The 17,871-nt window shown below is 55.5% G+C and overlaps 1 protein-coding gene across 1 annotated transcript in view; it reads left to right on the top strand.

Annotated features, from left to right (window-relative positions):
- Window positions 1-15,772, top strand: part of STUM (stum, mechanosensory transduction mediator homolog) — a 61,926-nt gene extending 46,154 nt beyond the window's left edge. The window contains exons 2-3 of the mRNA XM_055323503.1: window positions 4,283-4,462; window positions 9,104-15,772. Of these exons, the coding sequence (XP_055179478.1) occupies window positions 4,283-4,462; window positions 9,104-9,138 (215 nt within the window). The 3' untranslated portion in view covers window positions 9,139-15,772. The remainder of the gene's footprint in view (window positions 1-4,282; window positions 4,463-9,103) is intronic.
- Window positions 15,773-17,871: the final 2,099 nt, after the last annotated feature.

The raw sequence follows: 17,871 nt of genomic DNA, 5'->3' as shown, positions 1-17,871 counted from the left end.
GATTGCACATATTTTCACCCATCCCACAGGTTGTCTTTTCACTTTGTGGATGGTCTCCTTTGCTGTGCAGAAGTTTTTAGTTTGATGTTGGTCCACTTATTTATTTTTTTACTTTGATGCTTGAGCTTTAGGTATCACATGCAAGAAACCGTCACCAAGACCCACGTTGGGGAGCTTTGTGTCTGTTTCCTTCCAGTAGTTTCTTGGTTTCAGGTCCTACATTTAAGTCTTTGATCCCTTTCAAGTTAATTTTTGTCAGTGGTGTGAGGTAGGGGTCCAGCTTCATTCTTCTCCATGTGAATATCCAGTTATCCCAGCGCCGTTGATTGAAAAGATTGTCTTCTCTCCATTGAGTGTTCTTGGCTCTCTTGTCAAAGATTAGTTGACCATATATGCCTGGGTTTATTTCTGGGCTCTCAGTTCTGTTCCATTGGTCTGTTTTTATGCCAGTACTATATTGGTTTGCTTACTATTGCTCTACAGTATATCTTTTTTAAAAAAATTATTTATTTGAGAGGGAGCAAGAGAGAGAGAGCAAGTGTGCACACAAGCAAGGGGCAAAGGCAGAAGGAGAAAAAGACTCCCTGCTGAACAGGGAGCCCGATGCAGGGCTTGATCCCAGGACCCTGAGATCATGACCTGAGCCGAAGGCAGACGCTTCACTGATGGACACCCCCAGACACCCCTCTATAGTCTAGTTTGGCATCAGGAAGTGTGATGCTTCCCACTTTATTCTTTCACTGACTTCCCAGGTGTGGTTATCAGTTTCACTTTGAAGATGGGGAAAGCCACAGGTCAGGCTCTCTGTCCAGGTGCTGCTGTAAGCAGGGCTATAGGATGGCCTGGTGAAGTTTCTGGTCGGGCGGGCCAAATACTGGCTGTATTTGGCAAAAGCAGAATTAGCTTCCCTGCCTGGCACAGTGGGAGAAGCAGCTCTAATGCCAGGAAAGCTTTTTGCTTGTTGTTTTCACTCAGGCCAACCCATGCCCCCAATGCCCTGGATGAACAGGTACAGTGGCTTTGCTCTGTTGGCTTTGCCTGCCATTTCCCCAGCCGGAGCAGTCAAATACAGCTTCCTGGTGTGCTCGCAGGCTCTTCAGGTCCAATGGGGCTGAGAGCCATAGCAGCTAGGGCCATGTCTCATCCCTTGAGGGCTGCCCCTGTGTCTCATGCCTTATCTGGGTGGGGGTAGGGGGGCTCCTCTCACTTTCCCAGACTCTCCATTTGGGAGGGTCTGGGAGCTACCCCCAGCCTTGGCCATGAATTAATCCTCCTGCCTATGCAGAGTGGGGAAGCCCTCTACGATGGGCAATGGCTTTGTCCTGGGGGTGATTTGCTTGCCGCCTGTCTCTTGGCTGGAGGGTTAGAGGGCCACATGGCTTCCATGTGTTCCTTCCGGCCCTCGGGTTACATGTGGTAGGTAGACCCTCTCCACTGTTGCAATGATGACTTGGGCTGTGCTGGTGTGAACTCCATGTGCCAAGGTCTCTGCTGGTTGTCGTAGATCCATGCTGGATGCTCCCACCCGCATCACAGTCAGATTCCGGTGCTCCGGCCCCACAGATTTGCCTGCCATCCCTGTACAGCTAGATCAGAGTAGGGGCCCCCAGAAGTGACCTGCAATGCTCAGGGGAGACCTCTAGGTGGGCAGGGTGGGATCCTCTAGTGGTGTTTTGCTCATGCAGAGTCGTTGGCTATTATTGTTGTGAAGCAGAATGATATCAGCAAGGATATCTGTGTCATCATCCCAGTGACATCATTCCCTCCAGGCGTCTATAGTTTTAACAAATACTGCAGGTGACAAAGCAGGAGGTCTGAGGATGCAGTTAACACTGGTTACATTTCTTTGGATCCCTACATTCCACCTACTATGCACAGGCCAGAAAGTGTATGGGATGCTACCTGGGGTCTAAGAGGGACCATCAGGGGCCCTCAAGAGGCAGAAACACCCAATTGGTGGTGATTGTAAAGAGGAGGAGGATGGGCAGGATTGGGATTGGGAATCAGCACATAGACCTGAGGGATCAGCCTTGGATCTGGGGCACATGGGTGTAGAGCCAGGGAAAGGCCACCTTGGGAGCCAGTGGGAGCCACCAGGGTTGGGCAGGGAAGGGCCAGGATCCAGAGTGCAGAGAGGAAGAAATATGGATGCCAAGGCAGCTTCCTTGAGGAGCAGGAGCTCCAGAGGAAGAGGAAGAGGGGGAGTATGAGGATGGTTACTGGTCTGTTGACTGGTTTTGCAAATGTCCTGCTCTCTTGTCTGCACTTGCTGTGAGGCAGAGACAGCCAGCAAGAACATGGTCTCAGATGGCTGTGGGGTCAGTCCCTGCCTATGACCATGACCTTGCACAGGATACTTGATTCTTGAATGTGTGCACTTATTTTTAGGGATTTTTTTAGTCTCTTTTTTTGCATTTTAAAGTTTTTATTTAAATTCAGTTAACATAGAATGTATTATTGGTTTCAGAGGTAGAGATCAGTGCTTCATTAATCTTATATAACACCCAGTGCTCATCACATCATGTGACCTCCTTCATGTCCATCCCCCAGTGACCCCATCCCCCCACTCCCCTCTTCTCCAGTGACCCTCAGTCTGTTTCCTAGGATTAAGAGTCTCTTAGGGTTTGTCTCCCTCTCTGATTTCGTCTTGTTTTTTTTTTCCTCTCTTCTAAGTCTCTGTTTTGTTTCTTAAATTCCACACATGAGAAGATTTCATTTTTTTGATGGCTGAGTAATACTCCATTGTATAAATGTACCACATCTGTATCTATCCGTCTGTCGATGGACATCTGGGCTCTTTCCATAGTTTGGCTGTTGTGAACATTGCTGCTATAAAGATTGGGCTGCAGGTGCCCTTTGGATCACTACATTTGTAACTTTAGGGTAAATACCCAGTAGTGTGCATGTACTTTAAAATGTAGGTTTTGTTATTATTTAGATATGGAGAGGCCAACAGACCAGGAAATGACAGTCATTGAAAGGATAGTTAGTCACACTTCCTAAAAGGAGGGGTCACGCCATGCTGCAGGGGTCCACATGAGGAGGTGCCAGAGATGGTCAGGAGACAGAGGTCACAAGGGGCAAACATGGGCCTTCACTGTAGTTTGCAGGGAAGGAACACACAAGGTAGGGTCAGCAGGCTAAGGGCTGGCCAGTTTGAACAATTTCAGGGGGCTGTCCTGAATCTGGTTCTGAGCAATCAGGGTGGGCGTCTCGCAGCCTGGAGTGTGAGGGCCCATAAAGGAGCTGGTTGAGGTGTGGGCTCTGGACTCGGGGGTCGAGTACCAGGTCTAGGAATCAGCTAGCCCTGAGGGGCTGTCTCTCCAGGGGCAGCAAGACTCCAGGTGTTGAAGCACAAGGGACATCTGGTTAATGCAGTGTGTTAGACAGTGTGGGAGGCAGAATCATGCTCCCCCAAAGATGTCCACATACTGACCCCCCCAGAACCTGTGTGGATGTTACTTTATACAGTCAAGGGGAGGGTCTGCAGATGTGATGTGTGATGCGAGGTTTTCCTGGATTATCTGGTGAGCCCAATGCAAAGGGTCCCTAGCAGAGGAAGGCAGGAGGCCGGCTGCCCTGCAGGGTGCCGCAGGCTCAGAGCCTGTGTTGGAGAAGAGCCTGACTCTGGGGAAATGTCATTAAGGGCAGCGCTGTCACTTGCAGGGATCTGAGAAGTCATGCCAGGGAAGGGAGCTGGACACACACACTATGTTGCTTTGGGCTCTAACCCCACCCCGCCCCCCGCTGCAGGTCTGGAGGTTCTGGGGGAACACCATCAGACGAGCGTCTCTGAAGGATTGGCACTGGCCTGTGCTCTCTCCACTCTGCAGGCACCTGGGGCCTGAGCTCCCAACCCTTTGCAATTAGTGTGTGTGCTGGGGGTCACTTCCTAATTTACCTCTGTGGGTGGCTCCTGTGTCACCCCAGTGATGCTGACTCTTCTGAACTGCTAGGCCCTTTATAGCCTTTGCCACACAAGATCAATACCTTTTCCACCGGGCTGTTCAGTGTCCTTGCAGGTGGCTGCACTGTGGCTCCCACATGGGACGGACAGCTTGTGATGGTCCCAGGACTGTGCCGGGCCTCCTGCAGCTGGTACATCGGCCCCTCCAGCACGGGGAAGAGAGGCGGGCCGGGTCTGAGTGGAAAGGTGCTGGACACCGGGTCGCCCCTCTCCTAGCTGCCAGGGGGCGGGCGGCTGGGCCCCAGGCCGGCTGGAAGCATGCATGTGACTGTACCCCCAGTGCCCTCAGGAGGTTGTCCATCCCGCCTCTCACAGGGACGTTTGTCTCGGCCTTTGCCGTGCTGTGCGGAGCCCGTACCGACCTCCCGGACAGGCATGTGTGCTGTGTCTTCTGGCTGAACATCGCAGCGGCCCTCATCCAGACCCTCACGGCCATCGTCATGGTGGGCTGGATCATGAGCATCTTTTGGGGCATGGACATGGTCATCCTTGCCAGTGAGTAGCCACCTGTACTGTGCCTTCTGGGTCAGGGGCTGGACCAGGGCTGGAGGAGTGTCAGGAGCCTAATGGTCTGGGTGATTGTGATCCTTCCCGCAGGATGTTGGTGCTTTGTGGCGAGGTCTACTCCTCCCCGGAGACTGGGCACTCAAAGGGGCTCCCCTGTGTCCTCGTCACTAGAGTCTGCAGCCGCCTGGCAGAGGGGACCCTCCTTCCCCCTCTCCTGCACTCCCAGCCCAATGCCTGCAGGGAGTCCCAAGTGCAGACCCATAGAAACCTCACCCAGAGGATGTGAACAAGACAGGACAGAGCTTCTGTTCAGCTTGGACGCGTGGGGCATCCTATTTGTCAAAGGAACAGCCCCTGACCGCCCTGGGTAGCTGGGGTGTGGCCCACATGAGGTGATGACCCTGTGCCTAGCGGCCCCGTCTCCATCATGCAATTTTCAGAAAGAAGGAAAGTGTATGTGGCCTCTCCACCCACAGGAAACCCTGTAGCTGAGGCTGTTGTTCTGTTTTGTTTTTATAGCCAGACAGCACGGTTTTCTCCTTCCTTTGATCTAAGCTTTGTTCATTGTTGAGGGGACCTTTGCCAATCACTTAGCACTTTATGATTCAGACACAAAACTGTTTTGTGAAAGTGTTAATGGAACCAAGTTAAGTTTACCAAAACGACTTACCATCTATGAAGCAACCCAGAAAGACAGCGCACGTGCCTGGAAGCAGCCCCGCGAGTGGCCAGGCACCCCGTGTGCGTCCCCTGCATTTTCACACGTCTGTCTATGGCACAGGGCCCCTGTCCACGGGGCCCTTGCCCAGGAGAATCTGAATCCTCTCAGGCACCACGTTGCCTCTCTTCACGCCCCAGGCGCCTCCTGGTGTCCTAGCAGCAAAACCATTCATAGGCGGGACTGTCAATGTTAGAGAGAAGGACAGCAGAGACAGGAGAGGAATGATCTAGGATCACCTGTAGCAGACTGTGCTTTCAGGATCCTCAGAAGATGCAGGGCACACACAGATGCCAGGGCCAGGCGAGGCCTCGGGTCGGTGACCAGGCAAGCCACTCGGCCAGAGAAAATGCAAGCCCTGGAGCCTGAGTGAGATCCAGCAGAGCCAGTGGATTGGACAGAGTGGCTGCCTGGATGCAGGTCTTCAGCAGCAGAGGTCAGGGAAGGAGTGGGTGGATGTTGTGTCGGGACATCCCAGAGTCAGGGCAAACCAGGCAGGCCCTGGGAGGCAGGGGCAGCCAGAGAAACAGGAGGGGAACACCAGCCCTGGCTGGCAGCTGGGGGTGGGCTGGCCCCATAGCGGGCTAGGCTGCACGGGCTGCTCTCAGGGCTGCGCTGCCCTGTCAGGACATCGAGGCACACGGACCCCGGGAAGGGAGTAGGCTGAGAAGGCAGCGAGTAAGGCAGGCCCTTTATGGGAGCCTCTCCCTGTGCACTTGAGCAAGGCCTGCAGAGCACTGCAGACAGGCAGGGAGTCATGCATGCTGGTCACTTCCCTAGGGGCCTGTGGCACGGCCTCTGCAGGCTTCTGACTCTTTCCCGGCCGGAACCTGGGAGGCCTGCTCTGGGAAGCATCCTCAGCTGCAGTTGCAAGGCCTGACTCCTTCGACTTCTTCTTCCCATATCACCCCATTGTCTGGCCAGGCACTTGGACATGTTAGGAAGGGAACTTTCTGCTAAAGTGGAACACACCCACATCTTAATAAAAGTGAGTTGGCGCCTAATCTATAGAGCTTTCTGGTTATTTTTATGTTGGTTACCCTTAAAACCCAGGAACCACAGCGTCTGTGTCTTAGAGATAACTGAAAGGGCCCCCCAGTCAGGTCCTAGATGAGGGACTGTGGACCCCAAGAAGCAAGATGGGGACCTGGTGACTTCTCTTTCCATCACCCCAGACGGTGGGCTCAGCCAGAAACCCCTATCTTATGGCTGGTGCGTCTGGTATAATCAGGCTGCAGGATACCCACATTCCCACCCTGCTCCAGGGCCCCAGGCCTTTGCTGTGGCCAGTACACTTCTTGGACGTCTGCACACAGGCTCCAGGGATGCTGTTTTTTGTGCCCGACTCTTCAGACTTGGCTGCACAAGAAAACCCACCACATTTCACTGCGGCCCACCAACCCCTTATGCCTGCCAGACTCAGCCACCCATCTCCCCAGATGCCTTCCCGCTTTTCCAGAAAGGAAACTCACCCTGGAAGGATATGGAATTGCCACCCTTGAGATGGGGCTGCAGGCTTGGATGGCTCTGAGCAACAGTGCAGCGTCCATGTCCCAGGATGCCCACCCTGAAGGGAGGTCCTGTGAATGACTCGTCTGTCCTAATTGATAGTTGAATAGGGCCACTCCAGGCTTTTCCTGCAGAAATGAAGGAAACCTCTCAGTGGAAACAGTGCAGGATGACTTTTTTTTTAAGATTTTATTTTTATTTATTTTTTATTGACTTATTTATTATTATTATTTTTTATTTATGAAAGACAGAGAGAGAGAGGCAGAGACATAAGCAGAGGGAGAAGCAGGCTCCCTGCAGGGACCCTGATGCAGGACTCGATCCCAGGACCCCAGGATCATGACCTGAGCTGAAGACAGATGTTCAAGCACTGAGCGAGCCACCCAGGCATCCTTTATTTTTATTTTTTTGAGAGAGGAGACAGAGAGAGAATGAGCGCAGGAAGGAGGTGGGGCAGAGGGAGAGGGAGAAGCAGACTCCCTGTTAAGCAGGGAGCCCACCCTGGGGCTCAGTCCCAGGACCCTGAGATCACAACCCGAGCCGAAGGCAGACACTTAACTGACTAAGCCACCCAGACGCCCCGAGGATGACTTCCATACAGGAGTGTCCGGGGGGTCATCTATACACACACTATCAAGAAAACCCCCCAAGAGGACAAGAAGGGATCTAGGTAGAAGTTAAAGCCAGGGACTTTACAAGCTGCTCTGATAATAACAAGCCAACGAGAGTCAGTCCTGCTGGAGGGTGGAGAGATACGTGGTCTTCCTCTGCTGTCCTCTCCCTGCTGCCACGCCCACGGCAGACACCGCTAACCTCATCGTGACACCTTCTGCTCATCCATCCACGTGTTCTCCGCACGGGGCTCGGGTGCCACCGCCTGTGGATTGAGATGTCTGTACAACAAAACCTATTTGCCCCGTGGCCTGGCCTCGGTTTGTCCCAAGGCATTAGGCTCTGCGAACGTGGCTCCTGTCCCTATGCGGGATGACCATGCGGCTCCAGCAGAGCCCAGCTGGGGCCAGGAGGGAGCACCTCACATCCCGAGTGTGTCCTGCAGTCGTCCCTCTGCAGGTGGACCCGGCAACCCAGAGCGAGGGGCAGGAGGTGGCCCCCAAGGGAGCTTCTAGGTGGAGCTGCAGGCTGTGCACCTGGGGAGGGGAGGGGAGGGCCGGGGCCGCACCCCTGCAGCCCTGTACCCACCTGCCGGCCCCTGGACCACGGGCACAGCACGCACATGGCCGGCCACTGTTTAGACTTCAGCCAGGCCCTCTGGCCTCTGTTTTCACCCTGTTTTCTCTTTTTCTTTTCCTCCTCTCCCTCCTGCCGCCTCACATCCCTGTGTTGTCCCAGTTTCCCAAGGTGAGTCTGCTGATGGGCGCTGCCTGCCACCCCCCCTTGCTCCCCTCCTCGTGCCCCTGAACCCCTCCCCCACTCTCACCCCAGCCAGCTGCCAGACTTTTATCTTCTTTCTGATTTTTATCTATTTTCTTTATTGTGTGCTGCGGTATATTCTGTGGTGTTTTCTTTTTGCGTCTTTGTTTGCATTTCTAGCTTTTGATTTTGGAAAATGTTGTAGAGCGGACAAAAGTTGAGGGCCTAGCGTCCTAAGCCCCTCAGGCCTCCCCCCGTTTTCAGGAACTCATGGTCACTGTCCTGTTATCTGTGACATCTTATCTCTTTCCTGCATTCCCCCCACTCTATTTAGGCTTAAAATTGGTGAATAATTTGGTAAATAATGAGAGAAAACAACCATCCAGTCCACAGAAGCTCCTCTGGGGGCCCAGAAGCCAGCTCATGGTAGGGTTGTGGGGGGCATCTCACAAATTCCAACCTCATAATTTCATCTCTAAATATTTCACGGCTAAATTTCCCCACCGGTCTCATGACGATCAACAGTGTTTTAAAGGCTCGGCACCTTCACTCCTGTTTGTCTGTGTCCCAGATGTCCGGCTGGTGGAACACGCACACGGTGACAGTCTTTGGTGTTCCACCTTCTTGTTTTTCTTTCTGTCCTCCTCTCTGTCCATATGTCCCAGATGCCTGGCGCTTGGGGAGGAAGGCTGGCTCAGCACTTTCTCCCAAGACTTGCCTCGGGAAGTCATGCCAGGCCGGGTTTTTGGGCAGTGGCTTCAGGGATGTGCATTCAGGGGCACGTTGATCATTTTGCCACCCCCACCCCAATGCCCTCCTGTCCTCTATCCCTGCTAAACCCAAAGTCCCGCAGTTCTCTCGGGACTGTAAAGTCCATGCCCTTGCAAACAGGTGGACCCTGAGTATAGCAGTCATTCACACCTCAGTGTGAATAAGATCTCATGACCATATGGCAGTTCACAGGCACTTCCTGGAAGCAATCCTAAAGGAAGCAGGCTTCTAAATATCTCTCCTCTGCTTCTTCCTCACAGGCTACAAGGAGCAGGGCATCCCACAGCAGCTGTGAGCACGAAGGAGCCACCGAGAATTCCAGGGTGATCCCATGAGGGCTGCACCAGGCAGCAGTGGGCACCAGGACCTTTACATATTCTCTTCTGCCATTTCCTGGGTTTGGAGTGGAAAGGGGGGATTTAAAAAACATTATTTATTTTGAAAACGCATCTGCTTTTCTTGGCAGGCTGTGAGGCTGCCAGCCCCTCCCCCTGTTCCAGAAAGACACAGGCACCCCGTGTATCTCAGGTGGGGTGGGGAGTGGGGGCCAGATTACTGGCAGCGAGGCTGGAATGCGTGGCTCGCCCCTGCCCTGCACAGCTCCCTGCCCACTGCCAGGGTGCACTGGGACTTCCAGGCCAGGCAGCAGGGGTCACCGAGGGTCAGGATGTGGCCGAGCCTTCCTCTGGGTCCCAGCCCCTGTCTGAATGTTTGCACTGTGGTCTCCCCGGGGGCCGAGCCAGGGCAGGAGTGAGGATGCACACACTCCAGCCCAGTGCTTGCCCTCAGCCATCCCAGGACTGCCTGGGGATGGGTGCCCGAAAGTCTCTCCTGGCCCTGCACTCCCGTGGCAGCCAACCCTTCACCCACCCCCTTCTCGCCACTGAAATCTCTGGGCCTGGGTGTGTTTTGACCTTTGTTTCCCTAGAAAGCTGCCAGTGACTCCATCCATGGGTGAAACTGCTAAAATGGCCAGGTGTCCATACACAGAATCCCCAGCACAGGTGTGAGCAAGCACGGGTCAGCAGCCTTTCACGTTATACTTAACACCACTCCTGGTCCACAGCCCTTCTCCTGAAATCCTTGGGGCTGGATGGGTCTCTGAAATCAGAAAACTTGGATTTGAGAAAGAATAAGAGCCATTTATTGTGCATTTCCTAACACCCCAGCATTCTAAAGCAGCTCCCCACCATCAAGCACGTGACTGTTCTTGCAAAGAATCCTGTGAAAAGTCAGACGATTTGGGTTCAATAAAAACCATACATAGTCTCACCTTGCTTGGTTCAGGACCGATTTTGGCATAAGTTATAGAAGAAAACTGAGCAGCCAAGAGCTTTTGGGGATTTAGAATTGGGAAAAAAAAAAAAAAAAAGATTGTACGGGGTGGATTTCTTGCTGCTCTCTTGCAGACGAGACCCTGGGACTCTGCTGGTGTTACACAGAGATTCTTCCCGTTGGGAAGGGTCTGTTGGGGCCCCCAGGGCACCTGTACACCTGGTTGTTAGGGAGCCGGACCCCAGGGCGGGGGAAGGAGCTCACAGGAGGTGTTGGGGCCACTGGGGGTCGGGTACTGATCTGAAATGAAGAGACAGGTGATCCAAAGTCACAGTGACAAGCTGAGCCTCTCCATGTCTGTTTTCATTTGCTTTCTGACGTGGTAATTGCTGAACAGTAGGACTGGCCTGAAGCTGTCTGCACCCCCACTGGACTCCCCAGAGGGCTTCTAACTGTCGGAGACTCAGAGTGCCGCCAGGGCTGGAACAGGGACTGGTCTGGTCTTTTCCCTGTGGCTGGATGGGCGTGCCTGGGGAGCCTGCGTGTGGGCAGGCCCCTGACCCCCCGAGAGCTGCTTTGGGGCACCTGAGTCTCCATTCTCAACCCTTAGCCGGGGGCAGCTGCCCGCTTACCTCACCCACTGGGCTTTCTGATTACAGTCCTGCCAGGGAAGCACCTCGGGCTTGCTGTGTTGCTGTGGATTGGGCAGCTCTCTGCTTCCATGGAAAACAAATCCCCTGCAGCCAGTACCCCCCAGCCCCCAGCTCCGACTCAGAGGCGGGCTCTCTGTACCCCACCTGATCCTGCCCCACCATCCGCCTGCCCAGGCCCAGGCTCCACTTTCTGAGCACCTGGCTCTGTCTTTCTTCCTGCCTCCCTCTCTGGCTGACCCCAGCCAGGTTTCTGCTGTTTCTTTGTGTTTGGAATCCTGTGCATTTTCAAGGCGGGGGATCAGATTTGGTTTGATCCAGAAAGCCAGAAGCTTTTGGTGTGTGAAGACGGCGCCGTCTGGGCCAAGAAGACAGCAGGTGGCTGCTGGCTGCTCCCCAGGAGGCTGCGTCAGACGAGGGAGCCTCTGTAGCCAGGTTAGAGGAGCTCTGGCTGAGGGACGTGACAGGTCCAGCCACCCTCTCACGGCCCCTCACCCCAAACCCTCGGAGGGTGGCAGAGTGGGGCCCCCGCTCTGGGAGCATAGGATCCTTCTTTCCTGCCTCAGGCTGGGGTGGCTGCTGAGAGGTAGAGAAGAAAGAACGATTTATGTTGCATGTTTAGTGGCAATCAGATATAGGTGCAGTTTTCTTGAGTGACAGGTGTCACCAAGAGCCCTGGCGTGGGATGGCTAATACAGGGGCTCGTGGGCCCCCAAGGCTACTTCAGCTCCTGCAGCTCCCCTCAGCTACCAGCTGCTTCCAAACTTGAGAGGATGTCAGCCTCCAGAGGAAACCCTTCCCGGGTAGCTGAGGGGTGTGAGGAATGGGGGGACCCCCATCCTCTGCACACCCAGTCAGTGAGGATTGCCATGCGGGGGAGCAGCTCCAGATAGCGACTCTCTACATGAGCCTGTGGGCTTAGAGTCACCGTTTTAGATGTGGGGCAGTGGCCAGTGTTTCACAAGAAGGACAAGCTGGCCACACAGGCTGTTGGAAGGCCAGAGTTCACTTATTAAACACCAGCCAGCTGAAAAGTGGGATTCTCATGCCAGCAAGTGCTTGGTTGACACACAGCTTGTTGGTGACAGAACTGGGCTTGCCCTGGTGGCCCAGCATGTGGGCAATAGCCCAGAGGTCACAGGGCACACTTGAGGTGGGGGCCTTTCATTGCTCAGACTGTTGTAGGGTACTCCCCAGCTAAGGTATTTGGGGCAGGGATCGCAGGCATGCAGGGAACATCACTCCCCGTGAGATACACCCAGGACGTCATGGTGGCACTGGGACCAGAGTGGTGGCTCTCTGGAGCAAGAAGGAGGCCTGGGTGGCCCGGGAGCATCCTGTGCATAGCAGAGACTGTTTGGCTCTGAGTCCGGCTGGGAAGCCCAGGGCCCCTGTGGGGGCAGCGGGAGGCAGAGGGCTCCGCGCCCCAGTCCCTGCACCCCTCCTGCCTGGCCCCGGAGCCAGTCCCTGGCTGCACATGAGGGGAGGCTGGAAGGGACCTGAACCAAGATGCCTTCCCTCTGCTGCCCCAGCACCGTGCGTCAGCCTAGATAATGTTGGGCCCTTGCCAGGCAGAGCGTGGCGCATTTGACCTCTGAGGCCTCTTGCCCGAAGCCTGGCAGGGGTGCTGTCAGGATGCTGAGTTCCCAGATGTCAGGACCGAGGCGCCCAGAGAGCAAGGCCCGAGCCCAGACATGCAGCTCAGGGCGGCACAGCTGACTCACGGCCGGCATCGGAGCACTGCCGCAGAAGGGAAGGGGGTTGTGGGGCGCCGGGAGGCCTGGACGCCTGGACGCCTGGCCCCTGTGGATGCAGCAGATGACAGGGAAAGCTTCCTCGGCAAGGACTGGGAGCCTCCACAACGCGCCATCCTGGGCCACCCTCCAACCCACACCCCGGAGTGGCGACCAGGGCTGGAGCTAGCAGAGGAGTTGCCTGGGGCCTGCCACGGAGGATGGGGTCCCTCACGGCCACCGCCCAGGGGCTCCAGGCACTCTGACCCCCCACCCCCCTGAGCCATGGCTGCGACTGCAGCCTCATGCAGATGCCACTAGGGCGGAGGAGCAGTGGGGAGGATGCGCACAGAAGGGAGAGGAAACCACACAGTTGGAATTTCCCCGGGGAAGGGGCCAGGGCCCCAGACCTCAGAAGAGCCAAATGCCAAGCCCTGAGGCCTGCACCAGGTGGGGCCGAGTGCCCAGGCCCAGGAGAACGCCTTCCCAGGGCCTGAGACTCTCCAGGAGTAAGCAAGGGGTCCACTGAGGTGGTCCTTCTGTGCCAGTTCAGCTCTTGAAAAAAAAATCTGCAGGGTGTTCTCCTGGGAACCCCCAACCCTGCTCAGATGGGGTGAGTTTGCAAGGGTGGCTTTGGGGTTGGCTGGACAGGGGCTGCTGGGCCTGGGGCTGAGCCAGGGTGGGGCCTCCTGAGGCTTTTGTGCCCCTGGGTGTTTCTATGCTGTGAGAGATGCTGGCTGCCTCTGCATCATGTCAGCTGCTCAGGAATGTATCATTTAAGAGTGCGTCCCCTCCCTGCTGGTGGCCTCCGGTTTACTGTAGTATCCCGCCTTTTGCCAGTTGGCTTGAGGCTCTCGGCAGAGGCACTGGAGTTGGAAGAACACGAGTTGGAGGAGCACATTTAGAGCACCCCCTGCTGCGCTGACCTTCCCTGGAGACCATGACCTTGCATGCAAGGGAGCAGGGGCGGGGCGCGGGTGGCAGGGGCTGCTGCTGACCATCGGCTGCCATATGCTCCTGACCAATCTGCCCGGGGCTTGAGCCTCGGTTCCTTCTTCTCAACAGTCTTGCTGAGCTGCCCGCAGGCAGTTCTTGCAAGTGGGGCTCCCTGTGCTGTATCTGTGTGTCCAGCAAGCACTCAATGGGTACGGATGCGGCCTGGGGGGGCTCCTGGAGAGCAGTGTCCAGGCCACCTGCATGGGGGGAACATCAAGGTGAGCGGAGGCAGGGCAGCGATCACCCCGTGGAGGCCGCTGTGTGAGGCCAGAAGGCCAGGAGGCCATGCTGCAGGAAGGGAGGCAGGGTCAGCCTGAGGTTGGGGGTGGGGGGCGATGGTCCAGGTTCCACTTTTATCACTTGGTGGGCTCTGAGAGCTTCAGGATGTCCACGGATCATAGAGGCATGCCAGCCATGTGGGACTCACGAATCTGCCCTAATCCCTGTGGCCATGGTGAGGAGCCCCAAGCCACAAACACTGGGGCGACTTGTATCCTCAGTGCTGTTTGGCTCTCTTCTTGTCTCATGCCTCAGTTTGACCATCTGTAGGTTAGGAACAAGGAGGGTCTGGGCAGCCAATGCTATTCCCGTTTCTGTCAGAGCAAAGGCCTTGGGAGACAAGCCCGGGGCCCGGCAGAGGCAGAGGCCCCCTCCTGCACAGGCCCCATGGACACAGAACTGGCAGCTCTGGTGTCGGGACTCTTTCCAGTGATCCAGACACAGGGGCGTGCCGTTCCACGCTTCCCTCCTGATCCTGTCACGGCGGGAAGGCCGATGGCAGGGCCATCCTCATATGTGTCCCAAGTTTCCAGTGCATGTTGTCTCTCTGGATTTAGTCCTCAGTCCCTCTCACTGCCTGCCTGGATTTGCCAAAATGCCAGCCACCCCCCCGTCCAGGCCACTGTCACCCAGGTGGGCAGAAGCAGACATATGCACTCTCTCTTACACACATGCACACGCACACATGCATGCTCACAGCCCCTTTGGCTGCTGGGTGAGGGCAGGACTCAGGATTGGGACCTTAACCCCCACAGAGGGGCCCCTCACACTGCCCAGGAGCCATTCCTCCAGTGTGGGCCCTGGCGGGCGGCACTTGCCCTCGTCACTCACCCAGGGCCCAGATGCACACAGTTCCCTTTATCCAAAGGACCTCTGGGCCAGGCACCCTTCTTCCCAGGGCCCATGGCTCAGCAGTGCCAGCCACCAATCCACCCAGCTTGGCCTTCTGTGGCAGGGATAACATGGGATGTGGGTCTTCCCAGAGAGGAGGGGACCCTGATCCCTTTCTGGGCTCTTCTGGGGCTGCAGACAGTCCACCCCACAACCCTCCACCCTGCCCTGGATGGGAAGCAGTGAGGAGAGAAAGGGGCAGAGGTCATGCCCCCTGCCCTCTGCTTTCTAGGTTAGCACCTGGCCTGGTGACCCAACCAGGGAGTGGGTGGCAGGGGCCTCAGTGGCCTGGGCACCCCGTGGGAACACTTGACTTGGCTGGCCCTTTGCACAGGCTAAAGTACATGCTGTTGTACTTGGTGCCAAAAATTTTAAAACAACATACGTACAAATAGCACTGGTTCATGCCTATTAGCTGCCTTTGTATTTGGATGAGTGCTGTGCTGTGCTTTGTGCTTTGTAGCTTTGATACAGGATCAACTTTGTTTTGGTCTCTCTTCCTCCTGTTAAAGGAATCTCTGTCCATTTCTGTTCTGTGGTGAGACCCACTCCTGACCTCCCAGGGCTTCCTCGTCTTACTTCTGCTCAGACCCCGGGGGCCTCCCCGCACCTCCAGCCTCTTTCCCTGGGATCCCAGGCAGCCAAGGGAGTCTCCAGCCCATCCTAGTGACTGGAGCCTTCCTTGGTTCCACAAGAGGAAGAAACCTTACTGCTGGGGACCTAGGGAAGCTTCCAGACTTGCAGCTGGGGGCCCAGGCCGGCCTGCAGCTTAGCCTTCCCGATGCCCTCAGGACCAAGCCTGGGTCCCCACATTCCCTCGAGGCGCCAAGCAGGGTCCGGACCTCCCCAGTGCCCTGCCTGTTTTGGAAGTCCCAGCTCGAGCACCATTGCTATACCTGGAATGGGAAACACCGCGCATGACAACAGACCCCTGTGTACATATCTCCATGTACATATTTATACATTCTGATTATAAATATACAAAGCATGGCATCTCTTTGGCATTCCAAGTTTTTTTTTTTGTTTGGTTTTTTTACTTTTGGAAATATGGCTTTAGAAACTTTCTTCCTTTTCCTCTTTTCTATGTAATAAACACTCATGTGACCTTTCTAGTGGCTTCTCAAACCCTTGTGTGCTCTCGTTTTTCCAGCTGGTAGGCCACTGTCTTGAGGCCTGTCTCTGTGACATCCTCGCAGCCCGCAGGCTGTCCTTCCCCAGGGCAGGCCCGGCGCCCCTTCAGATTCTCGTCCCCCCCACCTGTTTTCCTGGGGTGCTGGTACAGCTCACCCCCAAAGGCCCCCATCTTTGGCAATCAGATCCCTTGCAGGGAGGATTTTGCCCACCAAGTTGGGCATTGGGCCCCCATGGGTTTTCCCAGGAACATGGTGCAGATGGGACTCATTTCCTGCTCAGCCGTAGACTGGCTATGGAGGGAACCATCTGGAAGTGTTAGGACAAGGTGAGGAGGACATATAATGAGCCACTGGTTGAGCTGACTTGAGCTGGGAGGGGAGAAGGAGCACTGACATATGCACTCTCTCTTACACACACACACACACACACACACACACACACACGCATGCACACATACATGCTCACAGCCCCTTTGCGAATCCCAGCTGGCATTTCCTAACGGGGTGGAGGCCCAAAGAGCTTATAGAATCTGTGGATGAAGACAGTATAGAGATTAGATGAACAAATGGGAATTCAGAAAGCTCCTGACAGGCAGATGTGATCCAACAAGAAGAAATCTATGGGCCGAATCTAACGGCCCAATGAAAGAGCTGCCCTGGGCTGTCAGCACCCCACTCTTCCCTCATGCTGGTAAGTCAAGTGCACCAGGAGCCACAGGTGGAGTTCTAGAAGCCTCATGTGCAGAACTGCAGTCAGCGCCCTGCAGTGGCCATGGAAGGTGGGTCTCCAGGTGTCACCTGGTCCACCCCCCTGCGACAGGCCCCACCTCTTACTGTTTCCTCACAGCAGCCTGAGACCCCTGAGACCGCTGGGTGGGTCCCTTTACACCCCTTACACAGGATGCTCCAGCCTGGCTTGTGGGAGACACTGTCTTCTCAAGGGCCCAGATGCCTTAGAGGGCTTCTGGCCACAAGTGGGTCCATTTCAAAGTCCAGCCTGTCCTGGAGACTCCAGGCTCAACCGGGGTGACCCTCCAGGGCCCCAGACACGCCAGTGCCTCAGGCTGACTGGAATCTGCTAAAACCAAGCCTCCAGGTCCAAGGTGACTGGATGAGCTGAGGCACATCCCAGGATCTTTTTTTGATGCAAATGCTCACTGTGCTCAGATAGTGCTGGGATGCTTTCTGCCAAGAATGCTTTCCGCAGGTTGTGCAGCTTCAGAGGGGTCCCTGGCGGGGGGGAGTTGGGCTATGTGAAGGCACCTACGCCCCCAAATCCTCCGCACCCCCAGCCCCTGGGCTCTGGGCCAGGTTCGTGCTTGCCTGTCTCCTCCTGTGGGGGGCAGGGGGTGCTAGGAGGAAGGAGGAGAAGGATGGCGTGACCCCGACCCATTCTCCCCTGCCAAAGTGAAGGATGGCTGCCTACCAGGTCACTGAGGCCTTCTCACACAGTGACATAAGCTAGGAATTACTGAAAAGAGGGGGACCCCACAGAAAGAGGAGACAGAGCCAGTGGCTGGCCATGTGAAAGGGGTATGCTTCCAGGGCTCAGGGGCAGCAAGATACCCTGGGCCCAGGAAACTCGGATACCTGGAGACACGTGACAGACCAGCAGGCCTGAACATCCCCTGGCAGAGGGCCTCCTCCTCCTGCTGACGGCATTCAGGGCCCCAGAAGGGCTCTGGCTCTGAGGCCAGTCATCAGACAAGGAGGGGCCTGTGCTCAGAGCTGGAGCCTGCAGCTGTCTTTCCAATCAGAGCTGTGTGTATTTTCATTTCCACCCAAAATAGCTATGTTAAAAAAACAAAACAAAACAAAACAAAACACAAAACCCCCCTGAACTCTAGAAAGCAAAGAAACTTTTAAAATGTCATTAGTGGAGGAGAGAAGCACTTTGCCAGCTTTTAGAGGCTATCCACGTGAGGTTCCAGGCCAGGAGGGGAGCCCAGAAGTCAGGGGATGGAGGACTCCCCTCTGCTGTTGGCTTTTGGGGAAACCTGAAACACAGTCAGGATCTTTTGAAGAGGCTGAAGTGGGGATGAATGGGTGTTATCACCAAGAAACCCGTGTT

Source organism: Nyctereutes procyonoides, unplaced genomic scaffold, assembly GCF_905146905.1.
Source record: "Nyctereutes procyonoides isolate TBG_1078 unplaced genomic scaffold, NYPRO_anot_genome, whole genome shotgun sequence".
Lineage (NCBI taxonomy): Eukaryota > Metazoa > Chordata > Mammalia > Carnivora > Canidae > Nyctereutes > Nyctereutes procyonoides.
This window is presented reverse-complemented; position numbering and strand designations above follow the sequence as displayed.